At 38.3% G+C, this 24,236-nt stretch overlaps 2 protein-coding genes across 3 annotated transcripts in view; one reads left to right on the top strand and one right to left on the bottom strand.

Moving 5' to 3' along the window:
- Nucleotides 1-1,996: 1,996 nt before the first annotated feature.
- On the top strand, nt 1,997-17,127 carry LOC307144198 (vigilin-like; the record flags this gene model as incomplete). The annotated part of the gene is made up of 20 exons (XM_079846303.1): nt 1,997-2,056; nt 2,249-2,353; nt 2,580-2,658; nt 3,237-3,376; nt 3,480-3,584; nt 3,698-3,811; nt 4,084-4,170; nt 5,070-5,201; nt 5,306-5,524; nt 5,641-5,862; nt 5,954-6,172; nt 7,652-7,790; nt 7,894-8,009; nt 8,101-8,205; nt 9,784-9,918; nt 10,008-10,151; nt 10,353-10,532; nt 15,014-15,130; nt 15,210-15,359; nt 15,449-17,127. The coding sequence occupies 20 exons, from the start codon at nt 1,997-1,999 to the stop codon at nt 15,539-15,541; spliced, it is 2,661 nt and encodes an 886-aa protein (XP_079702429.1). The 3' UTR covers nt 15,542-17,127.
- A 572-nt stretch (nt 17,128-17,699) lies between these two features.
- The window catches only part of neurl4 (neuralized E3 ubiquitin protein ligase 4), a 33,870-nt gene continuing 27,333 nt past the window's right edge, over nt 17,700-24,236 (bottom strand). For both annotated transcript variants that reach the window (XM_079801042.1, XM_079801043.1), the window contains one exon: nt 17,700-19,770. In XM_079801042.1, coding sequence (XP_079657168.1) covers nt 19,566-19,770 — 205 coding nt within the window. In that variant the 3' untranslated portion in view covers nt 17,700-19,565. The remainder of the gene's footprint in view (nt 19,771-24,236) is intronic.

Here is a 24,236-nt window from a genome sequence, read left to right as displayed (position 1 = left end):
AACTATTCCGGTTCTTCAAAGCTTCAAACGGATTCAGTGTATTTTTGTTTTGTCATCTTAATTTAGTAGATTATTTAAGTGAAAAATATTTAGTGTAGGCCTATTTATTTTATTATTTTTATTTATATTGTATCTGATCTGTATGCTGCTGTTTGCACGGTAAAATAAACCAGTCTTTTTAACGGGTCATAGACACTCGTCAATCGTATTTTTTTTTTAATGTCAATTCAATATTATAATCTTATCAGTTAACTGTTAATAATCGGATAATGAGCAGCTGTTGTCGGTTGGGAAAATTAACCGACTGAGCATCCCTACAGCAGTGTATTTTTTATTTAATTTTAATTAAGAATAGACAACACTGTCTTTGCTGCATTTCGGCTGCTGTCTGTAGATTCCTTCATGCACAACTCATATTCTTTCAGTTGTTTCATACGCAAATGTTTTAACAGCGGATATTGTTTAGGGACCTTGTCACCACGAGACAAATCGGCATTGCAAATTGAACATGTAGCTCGACTTGAATCGCCTTCTTTTGACTGAAAGTTCTGCCACATTTTCTGATCACAAGTTCCATTTTGACTTTCTCACAGCCTGTATTCGAACGGTCCACCTAGTAAGCACCTTCCCATAAACAACTGCGCCGTCATTACGTTCGACCAGTGGAGCGCGCGTAGTGCAAGCCTAGGGTTCGGTTCGGTGGAAAAAAATTCTAAGGTTCAGCAGAAACCGAACCCCGTCAAAAAGCCCAATATTCGGCCAATCCTGGATTCGGTGCATCCCTAAAAAAAACATGCACAGACAAATCCAAATTAAACCCTGCGACTCGTGACGACTCATTGATGTCTTAAGACACGAACCGATCGGTTTGTGCGAGAAACAGAACAGTATTTATTTTTCAGAATTCTGTTCAGAATTGAACAGAATTCTTTACCTTTAATACACCACTATGTCCAACAGCCTTGAGCACGCCATCACTTCCAGTGAGTGAGGCCTGTACAAGATATGTTGTGTAAAACTACGTCAGATCGTGTACAAAACTCACTTCCGGTGCGTGAGGTCTGGGGGTAAGCAGATAAACATAAAATTTTCATTTATGGGTGAACTATCCCTTTAAAAAGCGAAATGAGGACTCACTGTTATAAGATACTAGAATAGAATATGGCAAGTGAGAACTGAGAATAGAGTGCTGTAGGGATGACGTATTTTTGTAGGCCAAAACGAAAGTTAGCATAACACTGGATTTTTTCATTGGCTTTTGGATTCTTGCAGAAAATCTGACCAACAAACGTTTTTGATGTTTTGTTGATGAAGATAATCTTCACAATTAAGAACAACTTTGATGCCTAAATACAATCAGCAGAAATAAAAAGGAATGTTAGGATACATCACAGTCACACAACTTCAGTATCAGCCCAACTAAGCTTCTCACAACTTTTGAGTCTTAATTTAAAATCTACAATTGAGAAAATTTGATTTTAAGGACAGTCGTGACTCGTGGCTTAATGTTTAGAGAGTCAGACTGGTAACCCGAAGGTTACGGGTTCAATTCTCAATCCGGCAGGAAATGACTTAGGTGCCCTTGAGAAAGGCACCTTACCCCCAATCGCTCCCTGGACGCCACAGCATAATGGCCGCCCACTGCTCCGGGTGTGTGTGTCCAAGGTTTGCGGTGTGTGTTCACTACTCCTAATGTGTGTGCATTAACTTGGTTGGGTTAAATGCAGAAGACAAATTCCGTGTTGTGTTACCAAACTTAGCTTTCACATGTCACTTTCACTAAGAAAAATTTATTTAAAATAGTTTACAAGAGCTTAAGTATAAACACAACAAGACTGAAAAAGCGGACAAGTGACAGCGTGATGACATTTAATGTCACCGACAACCTCTGTAGTCCTATTTAGCCACGTTAGCTTTTTTCAAGAAAATAAATATTTTCATAGAATAAAATTAAATTGTTCCCATCACTATTTTCATTTATTATTTGTTGTTCCAGATGGAACTCAGACTGGAGTTCAAAAAAAAGAAAAAACTTTTCGGGACATTGGAAACGGAAGTGCAAAAATGCTAATTTGTTTCCGAGATTTAGGACTTATCCCTGGAGCACTGTATTCCTTAATGTCTAAATCCTTTAATAATGAATAATAATATATTCTATCACATAAAAAGCATTAATATTAAAACTCTTAAGCATAATCATAAACAATAGGCCCTATATTGTGATTCTGTGACTGTTTCTCATCACTAGGTTCATATAGAGTTTACTGATGGAGAGGAACGTATCAGTCTGGAGGGACCGACGGAGGAGGTAGAACAAGCCCAGGCTCAGATACAGGAGATCATCAAAGACCTGGTCAGAGAACACTTGAATATCTTATTATCAGTCTGTTCATTTTTTTTAATGACGATAGAAATGTGAATTAAAACTAAATAGAAAATGTCAGGGGACAAATGTTTGGTTGCCAAATCATTTAACATATGCTATTATGTTTTTTTTTCTTCAGTTTTAGACTGAATTTGTGGAATCAAAACATACTGTTTAGGTATAGTGCTCAAGTATTTTATTTTTCTTCGTTCAGATGGCGAGAATGGACTTTGCAGAGATTAATATTGACCAACGTTTCCATAGACATCTCATTGGCAAAAACGGAGCCAACAGTAAGTTTAGAATCTTTTAGAAATGTTTAATAAAGAGCTCATGGCAGAGCTAGAAAAAGTAATGTTTGAATAGTCAAATTGTGGTTTTACACGTTATTTGACTGCAAGCAGCGCACAATATCACAATTCAGCAGATGCAAATGTTCTTTTCCCTCTCTATACAAATATCTATACAGTCACGAAACTCTAGAGGACGCAGACTGATAGGTCCTTTACATGCAATCACTTCATTACTGCATGGTGCGAGCTGATTGGGCTCTGCTGATCCTGCAGCCAATGGGATTGCTTTCTTAACAATCAAATAGTCTGGTTCAGTGTTTGTTGTAGGTTATTCCTGCAGCAATCATTCATCACATTATAAACAATAAACAACATCGGCATTGTAGCGTAGCAAGAGTTGTCATGTTTTAAATATAATTTTTCATGTCTCTTCATGACCACAGAGAAAAAAAAACAGAGAAAAATTATTGATTGTTTTTCACACTTGATCTGATTGTTACCTTTGAGTTATCCATAACATATTTGTTACAGTAAAGTTTTAAAAGTAGATAATTGAATTTTTTGGTGCTTTTCGCTAGTAAATCGGATAAAGGAGCAGTATAAGGTATCAGTGAGGATTCCTCAGGACTCAGAGCGCTGTGGGTTAGTTCGTATCGAGGGCGATCCTCAGGGAGTACAGCTCGCTCGCAAGGAACTGATGGACATGGCCCAGCGTATGGTGAGGCGTACTATATATGGTAGCACAAAAGCACTCTATACATGACATGAACCCATCTGCATGGTTTAAGATTTTTAATTTTCTAGCATTTTTGATGCTCTAGGAAAATGAACGCACAAAAGATCTGATCATAGAGCAGAAGTTTCACCGCACCATCATTGGGCAGAAAGGAGAGAAGATCAGAGAAGTGCGGGACAAGTTCCCTGAGGTGCTCATAGATATATTTTTGTAAAACACAGACAGCCATATTCTGCTTTAAGTTTTTTGTAGCATGACATGATAGATGATTTCATATAGATGCCTTTGGTTTCATTTCTGCAGGTCATTATCATCTTTCCAGACCAGCAACAAAAAAGTGACATAGTGCAGCTCCGAGGGCCTAAAAACGAGGTGGAGAAATGTGCAAAGTTTCTGCAGAAACTCATCGCTGAGCTGGTACAAGTGTAATTTCCTCTTGCTTCCTTCCTGCTCTGAAATAACATTTGCTTAGTGACTAATACATAGTTCACAAATACAGTAGCTATTATGTGCTCAGGCAGCTGTGGAATTATTATACTCTGCCAACAGATGACAAATTACAGATTTTTTTTCTATTTCCTGCAATGCTACTGTAGTCTGTTTTGAAGGTATATTGACTGTTGTTTACAGTCGAGAAATTAAGCCTTTACATTTTCTCATGTATAATTATATGTTCATCATGTTATTAGGTTGAGAGCAGCTTCTCAATTTCTGTACCCATCCACAAGCAGTTCCACAAAAACATCATTGGCAAAGGAGGTGCCAACATTAAAAAGGTGAAGAAACAGCCATTTTATTTAGATTTGTAAAGTTAACTTTTTTATACTGTAACAGAATTAATAATCCTTTAAAGCAAGGGTCTCCAAACTCGGTCCTGGAAGGCCGCTGTCCTGCAGAGTTTAGCTCCAACCCCAATTAAACACACCTGAACCAGCTAATCAGTGGCCCTGTCCCAAATGGCACCCTAAACCCTCGAGGTCTTCCTCTGAGTCCGCACTTTCACGACGTAATGCCGCTTTGACTGCCGGAAGAACTCCGCTGCAGAAGTCAGTTTTTCAGGGCCTGAATCTTACTAGGGCCTTGTAAGACACTGATTAGCTGGTTCAGGTGTGTTTATTTGAGGTTGAGCTAAACTCTGCAGGACAGTGGCCCTCCAGAACCGAGTTTGGAGACCCCTGCTTTAAAGTGATAGTTCACAGTATGATTGTCTGTCTTCTGTTTTTTTTTTTATATTTCCATACAAGGACAGTTCATAGTAATGTTATTTTAGTATTATATTATAATCATTTATTTATAATATAATTTATAACAATGTATTATACAATTTTAGTATAATTTATTATTTCTTATATTCAGTAATATTTCATATTTTGTGAAGTGTGTTCTACGCTTAAAACAAGCCGACTGTTAACTTTTTACATTCGGAAACCGTTCGGTATACGCGTGCACCAAACCGAAAGCCCTGTACCGAAACGGTATATATATATATATATATATATATATTTTTTTTTTTTTTTTATTATTATTATTTTATTATTTATTCTAGTAATTTTGTTATTTTGTCATGTTTTTTATTAGTTTTATAATATTTATTCCAAAATATACAGTACAATTTCTGTTTTTTTGTTGTACAAATTGTTTTTTTATATTAGAGGTTGTTGTTGTGTCTATATAGATACGTGAGGAGACCAGCACCAAGATTGATCTCCCAACGGAAAACAGCAACTCTGAGATGATTGTGATCACAGGCAAGAAGAGCAGCTGTGAAGCCGCACGAGATCGGATCCTCGCCATTGAGAAAGAGCTGGTGAGAGAAACACGAAGCTAGAGAACGTGTTAGAGGTGTAATTCCCAGTACTCTTAGTTTTTCCTTCTCTCTCAAATTCTCGCTTAATCTTTCAATTGTCCCAGGCCAACCTGAAAGAGGCTGAGGTTTCCATCCCAGCCAAGCTGCATAACTCTCTGATTGGATCCAAAGGCAGTCTGGTGCGCTCCGTAATGGAAGAGTGTGGGGGTGTTCATATCCACTTCCCTGCGGAGGGCTCAGGGTTGGACAAGGTCACTATCCGAGGTCCTGCAGAGGAGGTGGAGAGAGCCAGGAGACAACTGTTGCAACTGGCGGAGGAGAAGGTAAGTAATGGGATGAAGATGAACAACAGAAAAGCAAAAAAGACAGCAGTGCAGGAAACACTGTTATATTTCCAGTCATTCAGTCTATGTGAGACATTTGTCTTTTGTCCCAACAGCAAGTCAACAACTTCTCAGTGGAGCTTCAAGCCAAGCCAGAGTACCACAAGTTTCTGATAGGCAGAGGAGGAGCTAACATCCGACGCGTACGGGATCGAACCGGAGCACGGATCATTTTCCCATCACCAGATGAGCCAGAACAGGACCACATTACCATCATGGGTAAAGAGGAGGCGGTATGGCTTGCTCAGAAAGAGCTGGAGATGCTCATCAAAAATCTGGTATGACAGAAGAGAAAGTTGTGTATTTGAAATTTGAATTGTTTAGTTTCTTTATATGCACCTTCTTCAGTTCATCTGTACTTCCCCTCAGGATGATGTGATAGAGGACAGTATGATCGTGGAGCCCCGGCATCACCGTCACTTCGTCTGTCGAAGAGGGCAGGTGTTGAGAGAGTTGGCGGAGGAATATGGCGGCGTAGCCGTTAGCTTCCCTCGCACGGGCACACACAGTGACAGCATCACTCTCAAAGGACCCAGAGAGTGTGTGGACGCTGCTAAGAAACGCATACAGGAGATCGTTCGAGATCTGGTGAGTCTCTAATCCAATTTTGACTGTGTTGTTGTTGAAACGTGAACTTATACGTATTGTGATTTAATATTGTAAAATATTAATATTGTTTTCTGTAGAGGTCGACCGATTGATCGGTTTTGCAGATTAATCGGCACCGATAACCGATTGCTGGAACAATCGGCAAAAATCCACACAGTTAGTTTTTCCGTGTTGCGTCCGTTACTGGAGCGGCTGAGAAGAGTCCGCTGTCATTATACAGTACAAGAGCGTCCTCTAGAGGCGAAATAAAAACTATCACTGACGCCTAGTGGAGTTTGTTTTGACACGTGAGGCTGCACGCTGTACAGAATGGGACACTTCAGATGCAGATTTAAAACTGACAATAAAACGGTATGTTATACAGTACACTACACTGCATGTCATTGTAAAGTCATTCATTTGTTGACTAGATGCTGCATTAGTGGAGAACAGCAGTATGTTTGCCGTCGAGGTTAATAGGATGCTAACATTTGTAGCCTACCTCAATGTGACCAAAAATACATGCAAGTCCGACCCAAATGTTTAATGTCACAATTGTCACAAACTATTTGCATTAGTTTATATCCAGCTGGTCGCTTTTATGTATTCGTTATGCAGCAAAGTTGCATATTTAAAGTGTCATGCAGCTGACAGAAACGAATAAACAAATCAGAAACGCATTCAATTTCAGCTCTTTTTTTATCGTCACTGTAATACTTATCTTTTTATTTTGATGAGTTAATCATCAAGTGTTCTAAAATAGAAGCAAATGAAGTGTGAGAGTATACATACATTATACATGTGTCTAATATCAATGCTATGGCCTTTGTGTAGAAAATTAAAGATGGCCATCTTTAAGCATGACTGTTTGGATTTATATGAAATGGTAACGCTTTACAATAAGATTCCATTTTTAACATTTAACTAAGGTTAATAAATCATCGTTTACTAATACATTTTTACATTTGAAAGTTGTTTCTCTTAACATTAGTAATGCACTATCAACTAACATGAATGATCAAGGTATAATAAATATATGAATATCTTTTATATTTAAGAAAAAGTACAGTACATTTTCATGGTTCAGTACTGTTTTTAAGTTTTTGTAATAGAGTTTAGCACGATTTTATGTTATGTTTGTTTTTATTCAGTATCTATTTGAAAAACTATCGGTTGATTAATCGGTTATCGGCCAGCGTGGTCCAACTTAGTTATCATTATCAGTAAAATCCACTATCGCTCGACCTCTAGTTATACAGTACTGTTCAAAAGTTTGGGGTGAGTAAGATTTTATATTCTCAAATAAATGCAGCCTTGGTGAGAATAAGAGACTCTTTAATGAGAAAAACATTAAAGAATCTTACTGACTCTAAACTTTTGAGTGGTAGTACATGTAGCCTGCTTATGAAGGAAATATCAGAGAAGAAACACTAGCACATTCCACTCATTGACTGTCATTATCTGCTGGTGTGTTGTCAGGAGTCACAGGTGAGTGTGGAGGTGTTGATTCCTCAGCGGTACCACAGAGCCATCATGGGACCCAAAGGCTGCAGAATACAACAAATTACACGGGAACATGAAGTCCAGATCAAATTTCCAGATAGAGATGAGTCTGCAGGTATTTCAAATTAGTTCTCTCAAATTAGTTCAGATGTCATTGTATCTGTTGATGACGGCAGTGTTTACGAGCTGTAATTTTTTGTTTTATTTGTGGCTGGCAGCTCAGGAACCTGCACCTCAGGAGAATGGGGATACGGACCTCATCCCTCGGAAATGCGATGTCATCACTGTGACGGGTCGGGCAGAAAAGTGCGAGTTGGCACGTGCAGCTTTACTCGTAAGGAATTCTGGAATTTCAGCGGTCTCTTTTGTCCTTTGTGGATTTGGTTTTGATCCTCTTTATCCTGCCTCTTCTTTTTACACTCGAGGCCTTAGTTCCTGTGACGATTGATGTTGAAGTTTCCTATGACCTTCATCGATACATCATAGGACAGAAAGGAATTGGAATAAGGAAAATGATGGAGGACTATGAGGTAGAGACATATTGAATGATACTTTATGTACACTACTTGTCCAAAGTTTGGGGTCGGTTTGGAGGTTTGATGTTTTTGAAAGAAGTCTTTTATACTCGCCAAGCCTGCATTGATTGTAATATTGTTACAGTTTAAAATAACTTCTCATATTCTTAATATTGTTTTTAGTGGCCATTACTGCAGTCTTAAGTGTCACATGATCCTTCACACCTTTTTATATATTTATAACATATGATACAGTTAAGCAACACCACACGACTTCCTGAGTACCATCACAATTGTTTCTCACAGCAACACTCAACCGTGTTTTCATTACTGAATGATTCAGTGATTTGAATGAATCAGTTTAGTCAAATAATCAATGACCCATTCATAAACAACTGCCTCATTCTAGAATGAATCAGCTGTTTGAACGAATCGTTTGAATGAACAAATCAATGACTCACTCATTAAGGCGGTCAATTGCCGCCACCTACTGGCGGTTTAGTTTCATGTTTACCTTTTTTCACCCAACATTTCTTATTTGTATTTTCAATTTATTTAAAGGGTAACTTCAGTGATTTAGCATTAGGCTTTGTATCAGTAGAAACCCGGTAGTATATTCAAATTATGGGACTTTCCCCCCTCATATCCCCCTGAGATGAGAGAATTATGCATTTTATTTCTAGAAAAATTCCTCCGATGACGCAAATATCGTAATTTTGCGTCATCTGAGGATTTTTTGGCCAGAGGCTAAAGACTACAGCCACTAGATGGAGCTGTTCCGCATGTTATCAACCCGCCCATAGGGGAGAGATCTCACGCACAGAATGTAAGACACAGGCGGCCGCACGGACAATCATCATAACGCAGCGCGGTGCAGAGTAAAGTGAGTGTTTCAACTTTTCAATGAATTCCTGTGATAGTTTAGCTTCCATATGCGATCTGAAAACGTGCCAGGCTGGCGATTAACGTTACCTCAGCTCTTCGTGATGAAGGAAATCTGACACTGCTGAGGAAATCTGACACTGCTGCGTCTGTGCTGTGACTTTCGTTCGGCTCACTCACACTTTATTGAAAAGACACGTTCAGTTTTTAATTGTAGTGTTGAAATGATTTTATTACTATGAAGATCAAAACGACGGTGTACGGAGTGGCCTCGTAGGGCAGCGAAGCAAGTGCATTCTGGGAGTTGTTGTCTTTCATCCACATGAGACAAAAATACATTTTCTGTCTTTTCTCAGTCTAGAAGGCACCAAATTCAAAAATAATTTCACATTTCTACTGCATAAATGACCCAGTTTAAATACAAAGCTTAATGCTAAATCACTGAAGTTACCCTTTAAGGTTATGATACTGTGTTAGGGTGGTAACACAGTATAAACCAACCAACCATAACAGAGTGCAGTGAACAAAACCGTGTTAAAGGGATAGTTCAGCCTAAAATGAAAATCAGTTACATCACCATCATTTAATTCCAAACAAGTATGACTTTATTGTCTTTTGTGGAACACAAAAGGAGATGTTCCTTTTGTGTTTAATGAACAAAAGAAAGTCAAACTGACGAGTGAAGGTGCCTGATTGTACTGTACTCTATAGGTGAACATTTGGGTTCCTCAGCCTGAGCAACAGTCAGATATCATAAAGATCACTGGACAGGTGGAAAGTGTGGAGCGGGCCAAACAGGGGCTGCTGGAGAGAGTCCAGGAGCTGAAGGCGGAGCAGGAAGATCGGGTACAAAATCTGACATAATTTCCATATACAACGTGAGACTTGCTTCATGATATTGATATTCATTTATTGTTTACTAAATCTGTTTGTAGGCCTTACGGAGCTACAAGGTGTCGCTCACTGTAGAGTCCAAATATCACCCCAAAATTATTGGCCGCAAAGGAGCTGTCATCTCTCAAATACGCAAAGACTATGATGTCAATGTGCAGTTCCCTGACAAGGGTGATGAGCAGCAGGTATGTATGAGCAAAGAATGTGTCTCAAAAGCAGATTGTTTTCGAGAGGGCATTTCCTCATTCTTTAACCCAGACTGGTTCTGCCCTCGTTGTTTTAGAATTCTTCAGCTTTTTCTGTTACTCATACCTTTCATACCTGCTATCATATTTCTGTCTCTCTTCCTGTCAGTCTTTCTTCACTTGTCTTTGTCTCCTTTCTAGGATGTAATCGTGATCTCAGGTTATGAGAGGAATGCTAATGAGGCCAAGGCAGCTATAGAGCAGTTGGTGGCAGCGCTACAGGAAATGGTGAGCGAGGACATCCGGCTGGACCGGCGGGTCCACGCACGCATCATTGGAGCCCGTGGCAAGGCCATTCGGAAACTCATGGAGGAGTTCAAAGTAAGAACAGTTTGTGTATTCGCCAACAGTAATAACTATCTAAACTGGAGTACGTAGTCATAATATTTAACACCGTAATGTTAAAAAGTATATTAACAACAAGAAGAAAAATGAATAATTATAGAAAATATCATCCTCAATAATAAACTATTCTTGTTATTATTAAACCAACAATACCATCAACAATAATAATAATAATAAAATAATAATAAATATATTTAAAGCATTAATAATTATAATAATAATCTAATTATGTTAATACTATTAATAATAATTAAAAGAATATATCATTTATTAAATAATATTATTAATATTACTTCTATTCCTGTTATTTTTGTTTAAATTAGTGTTATTAATGTTAAAAAAGCAATAACCATCACTAATAATAATTATTATTGTTGTTTTAATTACAGTTTTTCTCAAATGCTAAAACACATTTCACAAAAGTTTCCTCCATGTTCCCCAATGTCTAAACACAACACCCTTTTCTAAAGCTACATAAACACAACCGCACCTTCTCACTTCAAACTTTCACACCAAAAGAGCAGCTCGAAGCTTTCAAAAATGTAAACACTATACACATCATTACACACTACAGCAAAACAATTGAAAACACAATGCTCAATTTGTGTGAAGGTTCTTTGTTTCATAACTGACAATGCATATTTTTAGAAACTTTACAGTAATGGATCTTCTTAGATCTCTGCAGAGGATTAGGCATTTAGATTTGTGAGTTTCATATGAAGAGTATAAATCTATAGTAAATTCTGCATGTACACTACAGTAACACAACTCAATGCAAAAACAGAATCTATTGCACACAACAGTACTCTTGAAAACATGATCAGGGTGTGAAGTTTTTTTTATTTACTTTATTCACACACCACACACACACACACACCACAATCACTGTGCGGCATCATGTCGCTGAGCTGCATCGGGCCACATCACCTCATCCACATCGCAGGCTATATTGTCTCTTGCCAGGCACCGCGGGAAAAATGCCCTGGAATGGCGAATCCATCCTTGGAAGGCCTCCACTGGGATGTCAACACAGGCCAGCTCCATTGCCCTTAGGAGGTTCTCTCTAGTGTATGGTTGTCTGTCATAAACCTTCCATCTCCACGATGAGAAGAACTCCTCTATAGGGTTCAGGAAATGGGAGTAGGGTGGCAGACAGACGTTTAAAAAGTGGTTACTGTTGGTGGTGAACCACTCTCTGATTTGGTTTGTTCTGTGGAAGCGTACATTGTCCCAAATGATTACATAAATGTGATGTGCGGGCCCAGGATGGTGTTGTTGGCGGTCCAGGAGGATGTCTTTTAGCTCCTCTAGGAAGGTGAGGAGACGTTGGCTGGTGTAAGACCCAAGGACAGCATGCCGGTGGACAAGCCCCTCCAAACCCATGGCCGCACAAAGAGTAATATTACCCCCCCCCCACCCCCCCCCCCCCCCCACCCCCCCCCCGTTGGCCAGGAACCTCAGTGATGGCTCTTTGGCCAATGATGTTACGGCCTCTTTGCCTTCGTTTCTGCAGGTTGACGCCAGCCTCATCCAGGAAGAGGTACTCATCGTGTCCAACTGTAATATCCTCTGTGAAAATGTGAAAGTGCACAGGTGTTCAGAACAACAGTCAATCAGGTAGCACAGTATTGTCCAGAAGTAATGTAGGCCACTGAGCAACACAGTATGTCCACTAACTGTACTGTGAACACGGATGTACAGGGAGTGCAGAATTATTAGGCACGTTGATTTTCTGATCATATTTTTTTCCAGGCACATTTGACCAATTCCAAACCACAGTAATCCTAATAACTACTATTAATTTAGTATTTAATAATGTATAAGTGATATATAATTGTTCATGAAGGCTGGAAATGAAAAACACCTTATATTCAGGTGTGCAGAATTATTAGGCATGTTTTCTTTTACAGATAAATTGAGCCAAAAAAGAGATTTAACTCAGACTGAAAAGTCAAAAAGTATTAAATGCCCATGAGAAGGATGCAATACTAATGCAATACTAGACATTGCAGTTAAGGCGTGACCATTGGACAGTGAAATGCTCGTTGGGTCAGCAGGGTCAGACAAAAACATGTGGCGGAGAAAAGACACCTATTAACCGCAAAAGAATTAAGAATTAAGGTGAAGAATTAAGGGTGAAACCATCAGGAACCCTTTAGTCTCCAGCGCCACCATTTTCCAGAGCTGCAACCTACCTGGAGTCTCCAGAAGTGCAAGGTGTCAGGATCTCAGAGACTTCAGTTAGGTAAAGAATCCTAAAAAATGACCCCCACTAGATAAGAATCACAAGCTGAAGTGTTGTAAAATACATGAAGAAGGTTTTTTTATAGGCTTTATGGACAGATAGGTTGAGAGTGATTCTTGAAGGACCAGCACCACATCCTCTAGTACCACTGTTTGAAGAATTCATCTTCCAGAATCTGGCAGTACGTTTTGGGAGTTCATTTTAGTCCATCCTGAAGTCCGTTTTGCAGAGATGGACTAAAAATGAACTCTCAAAACGTACTGCCAAATTCTGGAAGATGAATTCTTCAAACAGTGGTACTAGAGGATGTGGTGCTGGTACTTCAAGAGTCATTCTCAACCTATAAAACCTATAAAGCCTATAAAAAAGCAGGCTTCATGTATTTTACAACACTTATGATTATGAGCTTATGAGCTTATGATTCTTATTTAGTGGGGGTCATTTTTTAGGATTCTTTACCTAACTGAAGTCTCTGAGATCCTGACACCTTGCACTTCTGGAGACTCCAGGTAGGTTGCAGCTTTGGAAAATGGTGGCGCTGGAGACTAAAGGGTTCCTGATGGTTTCACCCTTAATTCTTCACCTTAATTCTTAATTCTTTTGCAGTTAACAGGTGTCTTTTCTTCACCACCTGTTTTTGTCAGATCCTGCTGACCCAACGAGCATTTCACTGTCCAATGGTCATGCCTTAACTGTAATGTCTAGTTTTGCATTAGTATTGCATCCTTCTCATGGGCATTTAATACTTTTTGACTTTTCAGTCTGAGTTAAATCTCTTTTTTGGCTCAATTTAACTGTAAAAGAAAACATGCCTAATAATTCTGCACACTTGAATATAAGGTGATTTTCATTTCCAGCCTTCATGAACAATTATATATCACTTATACATTATTAAATACTAAATCAATAGTAGTTATTAGGATTACTGTGGTTTGGAATTGGTCAAATGTGCCTGGAAAAAAAATATGATCAGAAAATCAACGTGCCTAATAATTCTGCACTCCCTGTATACTTACTTGCACATACTCGTAACGTAGGTCTTTGTGTCGCGCAGAGTTGCGCTCAAAGGGAACCCTATAGACCTGTTTCATCCGCATCTTTTGGCGCCGGAGAACTCTGCCTATTGTGGCCAAGCTGACATCAATGCTCTCAAAGTTGACATTATCGGCAATGACTTTGTCTCTGATCTCCCGCAGTCTCACGAACCATATCCACAATGAGGGTTTCTTGTGCCGCTGTAAATATGGCAACCCTCCCACCTCTATGTGGCATTCTCGCATCTCGTCCGTAATGATGGTGCGAGGTTGTCTTGCTCTCCCTCATGGACCTTCTCCTCTCCCTTGTTGGCCTGCTCTTCTTCTTCCATGGTCAGCTCTTCTCCCTCCTCTGACTCAAATTCCTCTTCCCCTGACTCTGCCTTCATCCATTGTGTTTGTTTGGAATCTTCAGCAAACTGTGCACTCTGAACTTGCTTTTATACATGTGGTCACAGCATTAGCAACAAGTGTCTTCAATTTTGAGTCGTTGTGTGTAATGAATGACGCCAGGTGTGTTCATTGTGTTCAAATATTGCTGACTGTGGCAAGCATTTTGCATCACATGAGCTTTCATTTGAGAATATGAGCAGAGTTCTTTTGCAACTTGTGTTTTAGCAAGGAAAAATGTGTTAAGATTTATGAGAACGGAGGATTGTGTTTTGTGAATTGTGTCTTTATGTGAAATGTGTTTATGATATTGGAAAATGATGGCTAGATTTAGTCAATGTGTTTAGACAACTGGTCATTTGGTTTAGAGGATTGGTTTTTGTGTTTTAGCATTTGAGAAAAACTGTAATAATAGTACATAATAAATAATAATTCTAAAAAAATAATTATTTAATAATGTTTATTTGCAAACAGTGACAGAACTATAATACCTAAACTTAGGTGATAATATTTATCATGATAATAAAAAGTATTTAAAAAAATATGTATAATAACAACAACAGTGATAATATTTATCACAATAATTACTTTTATTATTATATTTTTTTTTTAAATATATTATTATTAAATAAAACCTTAATCAATAAGAATAATTCAGAAAAATTTGATTATTTCACAAAAATGTAGTACTTTTTTATTTTAATTTTTATTGAAAATTAATGATTCAGCTATATACTTGCTACATATTTGCTTCAGAGGAGCCTTAATACTTATCTTCTTTATTCCAGGTTGATATACGGTTTCCTCAGCCAGGTTCTGAGGACCCGAACAAGGTTACTGTCACAGGACTGCCAGAGAATGTAGATAACGCCATTGACCATCTGCTTAACCTGGAAGAAGAATATGTGAGTTTCTACACGGATAGATTGCGTCTCTTTTGTTTTCCTTTCTCTTACATTCACACTTACTCATCTTTCCTCCTAGATGTTGAGTGTCACAGAGACAGAGACTCTGGCAGCTTATATGAAGCCTCCTTCAAAGACGATGGGGACAGGAGGAAATGATGAGGATAACAAAGCCCTGGCTAAAGGCTTCGTTGTGCGGGACGCCCCCTGGAATGCACAAGGGAACAAGGTCATTTCTAAAAGAATTACTTAACCACTGTGTATCACAAAGCTTAATTGCCATCATAATCATTCCTTTTTCCTCTTTGCGACATCCAGGCACCAGACATGAGCAGTGCTGAAGAGTTCCCTACATTTGGATCTGGAATAGCACCGAAACAAGCATCGGCATGGGGACCCAAAAAGTGCTAAACGAATGGATTTGTTATGACCCCAGATTTCACATCTCTGGCACTTAAGAACAAGAACATTCCATATGATTTGCTCTTGTCTTTCTCCTGGTGCATTTAGTGACATTACAGGACTTACTTCTGTCCTCTCCCTCCTTTGCCTGAATAGTTCCTTAGCATCGGTGGATAGATGTTATTCAGCACTCTTCAACTACCCACAGGTGGTCACATGTCAGTTCCTGTTGTCTTTTTTTAAAGGAAATCACAGAAACACAACCTAAAGTAACAGTTTGCGTCGCTATCCACCTGTTGTTTTGAATCGGACAACAGATGGCTAGGCATTGGAGAACGAGGCAGATGCTCTTTTGTTTTGATTATGTTATTTATTTGACTGTTTATTGCAAGAGAACCCCTAGTTCACTGTGTTTGAGTTCTTTTTTTAAGTCCTTGATAGTTTTTACTGGTTTTTAGTGTGTGTGTGTGTGTGTGCGCGCGTGTGTGCGTGATGATCCATCTGAATGCACTCGTTTGCTGAGTTTGAAGGCTGATCAATACTGATCTCTTTTTTATATATTTTTTTTCTGTATTTATTAGTGTATTTATATGTCTGTTATTTATCAATTTTGTTCAGTGACTGAATATTCAAACTGATGGGTGTGGATGGTTTGAAGCATAAAAAAGTTTTAGGAATTATTTTGCATTATGCTTGGTTTCTTTTGCTTCAGGAAATTGTGTGTGTGTGTGTGTGTGTGTGTGTGTGCACTAGTCGTAGCTTATTTTCACAAGATCTCTTGTTTCTCTGTGTGTGTGTGTGTGTGTGTGTGTGAGAGAGATTTTCCTTTGAATCTTAACATTTTGCCATTCAATTTGCTCGTTATATATAACGTATTTTTCATTTCATCTTTGCTTTTAACTCAGAAGTGTAAGAAATGAAAAGATGTGTGTGATGTTATTTTTTAAACCCCATGTTGATTAACAGATTATGAGCATTTCTAAGTAAAAAAAATATTATTAACACAAATGACAAAATCACACTCTTGCAGATTGCTGGTTCTCAATTTGCATATATTTACTTAAAGGTGATATGTGTTTTTTTTTTAATGTTAACATTTCACCACACCATTCATAAGTGGCTCTGTGGTGCTATCAAAACATGTCAAAACATTGCTCTGTTTGAGCATGACAGCTAGCGCTGGCTCAACCAATGGCACGAGTTCGGGGGTGAGACTTTGTCTGACTGACTAATAAGGGTTTCATGAAACCCATTTGTCATAATTTTTGCAATCCCATTTGGTGATGCTAGTGGCACAGAAACTACACACTTCACCTTAAAATGTTGATGTCTTTTGACTTTAATGAGGGTCATTCGCTGTTCTGCTCGTTGAGTCTTGTGAATTGTTGGATGTGGTGTGAACGTATGCTTGTGTATATGGTTGCGTGAAGAACCATCTAAAACCCAACCGAAGATAGGAACACTATCGGCCTTATGAAGTTATTGCCATAAGATATTTTTACCAAGATTTGATGACATTGATATGCAACTGCAATAATATGACAGTGACAAAATTTTCCTACTCCAAATAAAAATAAAGTGGAATTTTGCTGTTCATTATTATTTTTTTTAAAAACCTGAACATTTTAACTAAATTCTAAAGATGTCGGTTTGTGAGCGAGAATATGACATTTGTTTATGACTAAAGAAATACAATATAGATACATCAGTTCAAATATTAAAATCACAGTAATTCTTCGAATAGAGTAAATCTCACAAGGCCTTAAATGTCACATTTTACCCCAAAAATACATTATATATATATATATATATATATATATACACCGATTAGGCATAACATTATGACCGGTGAAGTGTACAACACTGATCATCTCTTCATCACGGCACGTGTTAGTGGGTGGGATATATTAGGCAGCAAGTGATCATTTTGTCCTCAAAGTTTATGTGCTAGCAAATTTTGATGGTTAAACGACTGGGTCAGAGCATCACCAAAACTGCAGCTCTTGTGGGGTGTTTGCGGTCTGCAGTGGTCAGTATCTATCAAAAGTGGTCCAAGGAAGGAACAGTGGTGAACCGGCGCCACATACATATACAGCTCTGGAAAAAATTAAGAGACAACTTAACATTACTGCCTTACAGTAATAACAACTTGGGAGAAATTATTTTTAAAATTTAAAGAAATTTAATGAGAATCACCTAGAAATAATTGAAGACAGACATGTTTTTCCATATGTTGTGCATAACTGTCTCTTTTTTGGATTTTTATTTTCTTACAAACCAGGAAGTTAATGTTAGTGTTATGTAACAGGCTGTACAACACAACGTAAAGACATTTAAAAAAAAATAACAAACATGAACAAATAATACAAACTGAAAAAGCAGCAATGGGCCGACATGAACCCTGTGTTTTCACATTTTCCAATTTACATAGCAAGCATTCATTCAGACATCGCCCTTGGCAATAAAGCAGGATTACTAATGCAAAATGTACACTCAAGTATGTCATATTGGCAACAAAATTAAATTTAAAAAAAAAAAAAGATATGCCTTCACAGAGGGTATTGTAAGTCTAGATACAATCAGAACAGAGTTGATTTTTGTTGTTGTTGTTGTCGTTTTTCCAGCAAGGGCTTACAATTGTGCAATCTTAGTCATAAGAGAATACAAAAAAATGGCAATAAGTAAACAATCGATTAAAAACAAATCACATTCCCAATGTAAACACCAATCCTGGGGTCAGGTATTCGAGTAGACGAATTCTCACGATTCCTCATGAGTTCAGGCACATCAACCTGATAGTTGAATAAACAGTCCTTCCTGTTGAACAGGATGTTGAATGTAGAACATAAACAGACCTTTCCATTTTGTTGTACCTGCCACCAATAATTTCAGAAACACTCACACCCTGGTTCTTACAATAAAGTTTGTGAGTAAACAAATGGGCTTATCAGCACACATTACTTCAGAATAGAAGACAAACCCGAACACAACACGTGTAAACAACGTCTAAAGCGGTGAAGCATGTCAAACATAAGAACTCCCACAGGTGACTGCCCTTAAATAATGGGCAGCGAATGATGCAAAGACAACTGGGACGTGCATTTGGCCAAAACAGACGCACAAACACACATACAGCTTCATAAATCTCTTTTCCAGCTCTTTTTAGAGTGCTTTGGGGTGGGGGCGAAATTCTGTTTGAATGCATTAATTCAGTTAAATTGTGTACTTTTGCCACAATTTAAGTCAAATATAGATTTTAGGGGTATAATGGGTCGGATGGAGAGTCTCACTCCATAGATGGTTACAGTTATATCTGTGTATTCAAAAAAGATACAATTTCTTGCCCTCCGAGACATTTCTTAGCTTCCTGTCTATATGTAGCCATTTTAATACACTAAACACTATTTACTGTAATTTGTGAATAAATACACAGCTATAAAACCAAATATAGAGCAGAATCTGTAAAGCGAGTAAACAAAGCGATGAAATAAACAACAGTAACACTGAAATTCTTCCTGATTAGGTGATTTTGCTGACATGTCTTGACGTCGTCGTTAAAACAGGTCTTCGTTTTTTCCAGGTTGATTTGTCCGTTGCAAGTCTTAAGAAAAACACAAGTATAAATCCAGGGCTGTGCTATGAATAGGTGGTTTCATGTTGCTTCAGTCCAGTTTTATTTCTGTGAGAACAGGCTCCCAAAGCAAAAAAAAAATCTGAGGGTGATACAGAGATTTAGATGTATGAAGAGACAAAAAAAAAAAAAAGTCATGGAAAGCCTGCTGAGCGAGTGAATTTAATGAGAAAGACTAAAAATCGCCCACCAGTGTCCGAAACATAAAGTGCAGGCAGTGTCTTTGTCTCTGGGGATTATCATCACCATCCTTCAAAATGCAACGAACACAAAAGTATGTCTGAAACATGCAGAGATCAATGAGCCGGGGCAGCAAAACAATGCTAAATCCTCAACGCCTCAGTGTTGAATTTTGGTTGATAGTGAGGAAGATGATGCTGATATTCTCGCTTGAGTCTCTTTTTACTCCACCCGTATGAGCAGGCCGTAAAGGAGCGTGCCTCCTTTCTCCTTGGTGATCCACTCGATTTCTGCATTGCTGAATCGAGGGTCAAGGGGCTCGCTGATCCCCAGCGATGTCTGCCCCACTTTGTACGAGCCTGGCCGCACGCACACCTGGAAGCCAACCTGGGCCTGGTGACAGCGGAGGGAACGTGGGTCTCGGAATCTGCACAGAAAAGTGGAACTGTCATCATTTTAGGCACGCGTTTATGTATAGAAGTGCCTATATTATGCCATTTTAAAGATTCCTAATTTTGTTTTCTAACAGGTTTAAATGTATTAAAGGTCAAAAAACACTTTAATTTTCTTATAATATTAATAGTCTTTTGACCTTGGATGCATGTAAACCTATTGTAGGAAACTGTATTTTCTTATAATACACAGCATCACTTCTTTAATCACATTATCTGAAACAAGTCTCAGATTCAGTCTCTCTAAACCCCTGCTTTCCGAGAACCTACTCTGCTCTGATTGGTCAGATGGCCTATTGTGATTGGTCTACCGCTTAGAGCACATGTCGGAAACAAAACGGCCATTACCGTGTTTACCATGTGAATTTCAGCTCTGAAAGCTTCCTCAGCACTTGTATACACAGTGATATGAACAGTAATGATGGTATCGGTTTTACAGTATCAATATGAGCGTTCATCCTTTGGAAGTGCATGCAAAGTGCATTTGCGTTTGCAGCGCAGAAAACAGCACCTTCTTATCCACGGCTCGGGTGAACTCAACAAATCTCTACATTAAAGATCTGGACTATAGCAGCTGAGAAGATCTCCAAGTATATTGCACAAAGCAATGATCAGGACTCAGAATGAATACATTAAAGGGATAGTTCACCCAAAATTGAAAATAAAGTCAGTAATTACTCACCCTCATGTTGTTCCAACCATGTAAGACCTTCGTTCATCTTCGGAACATAATTTAGTATATTTTTGATGAAATCTGAGAGCTGTCTCACTCCTCCATAGGCTTTCAGAGGGAATGAAACTTGATGGCCCAGAATAGTAAGTAAAAACGTCATTTAAGGAGTCCAAATGACTACAGTGGCTCTGTATTAAGTCTATCATGCGACGAAAATTATTTTTGAGCGGAAAAACAACAAAAATAACGACTTTATCCCACTGTTATTGTTGTTCAATTTGAGCCTCTGACGAGAGTTCGCGGGAGTGCCACGACGCATGCGCGAGAACTGAGATTACGGCGTTCTTCTTCTACTACTACTTGTTACTGGCTGCTCACTCTTTCGGAGAAGTACCGCCATCTACTGTACGAGATGATGTCCCGACATTGCCGACATTGACATCATCTCGTACAGTAGATGGCGGTACTACTCCGAAAGAGTGAGCAGCCAGTAACAAGTAGTAGTAGAAGAAGAACGCCGTAATCTCAGTTCTCGCTCTCGTCAGAGGCTCAAATTGAACAACAATAATAGTGGGATAAAGTCGTTATTTTTGTTGTTTTTCCGCTCAAAAAGTATTTTCGTCGCATGATAGACTTAATACAGAGCCACTGTAGTCATTTGGACTCCTTAAATGACGTTTTTACTTACTATTCTGGGCCATCAAGTTTCATTCCCTCTGAAAGCCTATGGAGGAGTGAGACAGCTCTCAGATTTCATCAAAAATATACTAAATTATGTTCCGAAGATGAACGAAGGTCTTACATGGTTGGAACAACATGAGGGTGAGTAATTACTGACTTTATTTTCAATTTTGGGTGAACTATCCCTTTAACACACTTTGTCCCCTTCCTCCCTCACTTTTTTTTTTTTGATTGCTGAAATTCATGTTTTATGAATCCTGTGGCTTTGTTTTTTGTTTTTCGAATATTCCCTTTCATGCAGTGCGTAACATAGCTGTTTGTGAATGTAAAGGTTCTGCAAAGTTGTAAAGTCAAAAGTGCACAATAAATAAAGTTATTGTCTCTTCCGGCTAACTCGCGTTATTACTATCTTACTGAAATACTTCTGCCAAGCAGCTGTGGGCCACTATTACCTAAAACTGTGTCTATTGTCTGTCGTTCTTACTACTTTGAGTAAAGATAAAGAATGGAGAAAGATTTGTTTTACAAACTTTGATTTTACATCAGTCATTCACGTTAGTGCTCGGCTAACGTATAAACTGTTATTGATACAGTTCCCGCATGTGCACCGCAATAAATTAGAAATATACACATGGGTTTGTAGATGGATGTACACTTGTTAATGCTGATGGTGAGGAATTACAGTTGCAACATCTCACAATGTACGGCAAAATGAGTAGCGTATCACTGAAAACGTCCTGCTCAAATTGTACTTGCGATGGGAGGTTCGGGTTGAATAACTAGTTCTTCCAATGTTTCATCATCGGATTCGGATTGATACGGTAAAATGTCTCTATTGTTACTGTCTTTACAGTGTGTAAAATCGCTGAGCTTTAGGAAGCCTCCGGACGGAGCTGAAGTACAGTTATGGTAATGTGCGTCAGCTCCTGAAACACGCGCTGTACGCTGTAGACCAATCACAACAGACTGGGACACCTGGCCAATCAGAGCAGGGTAGGCTTGCGGAAAGGAGGGATTTAGAGAGACTGATTCATCCGATGAGTCGTTTGAGAATCATTGAAAAATGTGGCGATGTGCAATGTATATTATGAGAAAATTGTTATTGAATTGACCCTTCGCCGCAAGTTTGATTGACAGGCGATCTGACCAATCATATCGCCGAATCTGCCGTTTTGTCCAATATTAACCAACTGCAGAACCGCAGAACCCATATACGTCACTCACTACAGTCTGAGGACAACAGCGCCACGCCTCAGTCTCATGCCGGAAGTGGGCGGAGTAGCAGCCTCAGATCGGAAGTGGGCGGAGTTAACGAAAACTAAACAAATCGGCATGGCGGAAGAAGAGGTAAACACGGTAAACAGTTGTTTTTTTGTTGTGATTTTAATCTATCAAGTTTATTTGTGTTGTGTATTTGATCCATCGTTGTTGTATTAACACCTTATACAGCACGTACGTGGCTCTAATCTTTTTTTAAACAAGCTTTATGATGTCTCGCGTATGTTGATATGGTCTTGCTTTAAGTTACATATTCATTGTTTGTGAGTTTAACTTACTTTGTTGTTGGCGCTGTATTTTTTATTTAATTACCTTTTCTGATACTGACCAATGTGTTTTATGTGGATTTTTTTTACTAATTTATAGAGGCATATTACGATTTGGAGAGGCTCAGCTTTACTTCATTTTCATCAATGCAAGACATTATGCAACAGTTTCCACTGCCCAGTGTTTTTAAACTGACCAGATGGCACTAGTTGAATGCACACCTTAAAAAATCACTTCAAAAAGCCGCTGTCCATGAAGGTATGAATGTTTTGAGTTATTTGTTTATATATAAGCACAATGTGCTTAAGCTAACAAAATACAAACAATATTTAATGTGTTTGAATGTGTCCTATTAAAATCAAATCAAATACACAACCAAACATGTGATATGTATTGCCAAATATAGATATTGTTCATTTGGATGATGTTCTGAAAGTTTCTTTTATATTCTGAATTTGCAGTAAGTGGTAATTTTTGCTTTAGAACAATGAAACTTGGCTCTCTTGTACACTTTTTATGGTTACATTATTTATATTTAATATATTTCCGTTTGATTTTGTTGCAGTAAATTGACAAGCAGACTTACCCCAGGACAGGACAATGGAAGCTGATCAAAAACAAGGTTAGTTTTAAAAGGCTCTCATAAAGACAAACGCTACTTATACAGATTGTGTGTTGTTATATCTGTCACATCTTTTCCAGGAATAAATTAATAATGTTCTATTGTTTTAGACTGTTCCACAACAGTTGGTCGGCTCTATTGACTGTGGGATATTCATGTTAATGGTAAGAATTTTTTGTAAACCCCGGGTATACAGAATCCTGGGTTATTTTGCTTCACGTTTCACACTGATCATCATTTACCTGAGATGAACAATTAATCCTGGGTATTCATACACTGCCGTTCCACACTGTACTGTACTAAACCATGGGATAACATCCTTATTTGCAGTGTCAGTGTCATTGATTGGACGAACACCGTACACAATATGTTTACATAAATGCTCAAGCTTTGCATGTCCTCGTATTACAAGTTTATCCTAAATGGACATTTCAGACTATAAAATAATTAAAATGGTCTCTTCTTCACTGCAATTGTTGCATTTTCTGTCAGCATTTGATGTTTTTCCTCTCCAACAATGAATTTATTATTTATATAGAATGCACAGTGTTTCAGTGACTGTCCAAAGCACGCAAATATAAAAGTGTGAAATGTTACTTTACCCGGGGTTAAAAGTGTGTTTAGAACGACGATAAGCTCAGTGTGAAAAGCTTGCCTTTGATTTCTGTATACATTTTGAACTGAAAATGGTTAATTAATTTGATTTGTGACAGGGTATGATTTATGTCACAAATACAGACATGAGGGAAATTGAAGTTCAAAACTTCATTATACATGCTACATCCTTCAACACACGATATTGTTAAAACACTTCCAACATTTCATCCCATTTTTTGTACCCTTCTCTCATGAAGGAGCCACGGACCACAGAAGACCTCTGCACTGCAGCTGAAAGACTGTGGAACTACCAAAAGTTTTCA

This window comes from Gobio gobio (assembly GCF_949357685.1).
Source record: "Gobio gobio genome assembly, chromosome: 20".
Classification (NCBI taxonomy): Eukaryota; Metazoa; Chordata; class Actinopteri; order Cypriniformes; family Gobionidae; genus Gobio; species Gobio gobio.
This window is presented reverse-complemented; position numbering and strand designations above follow the sequence as displayed.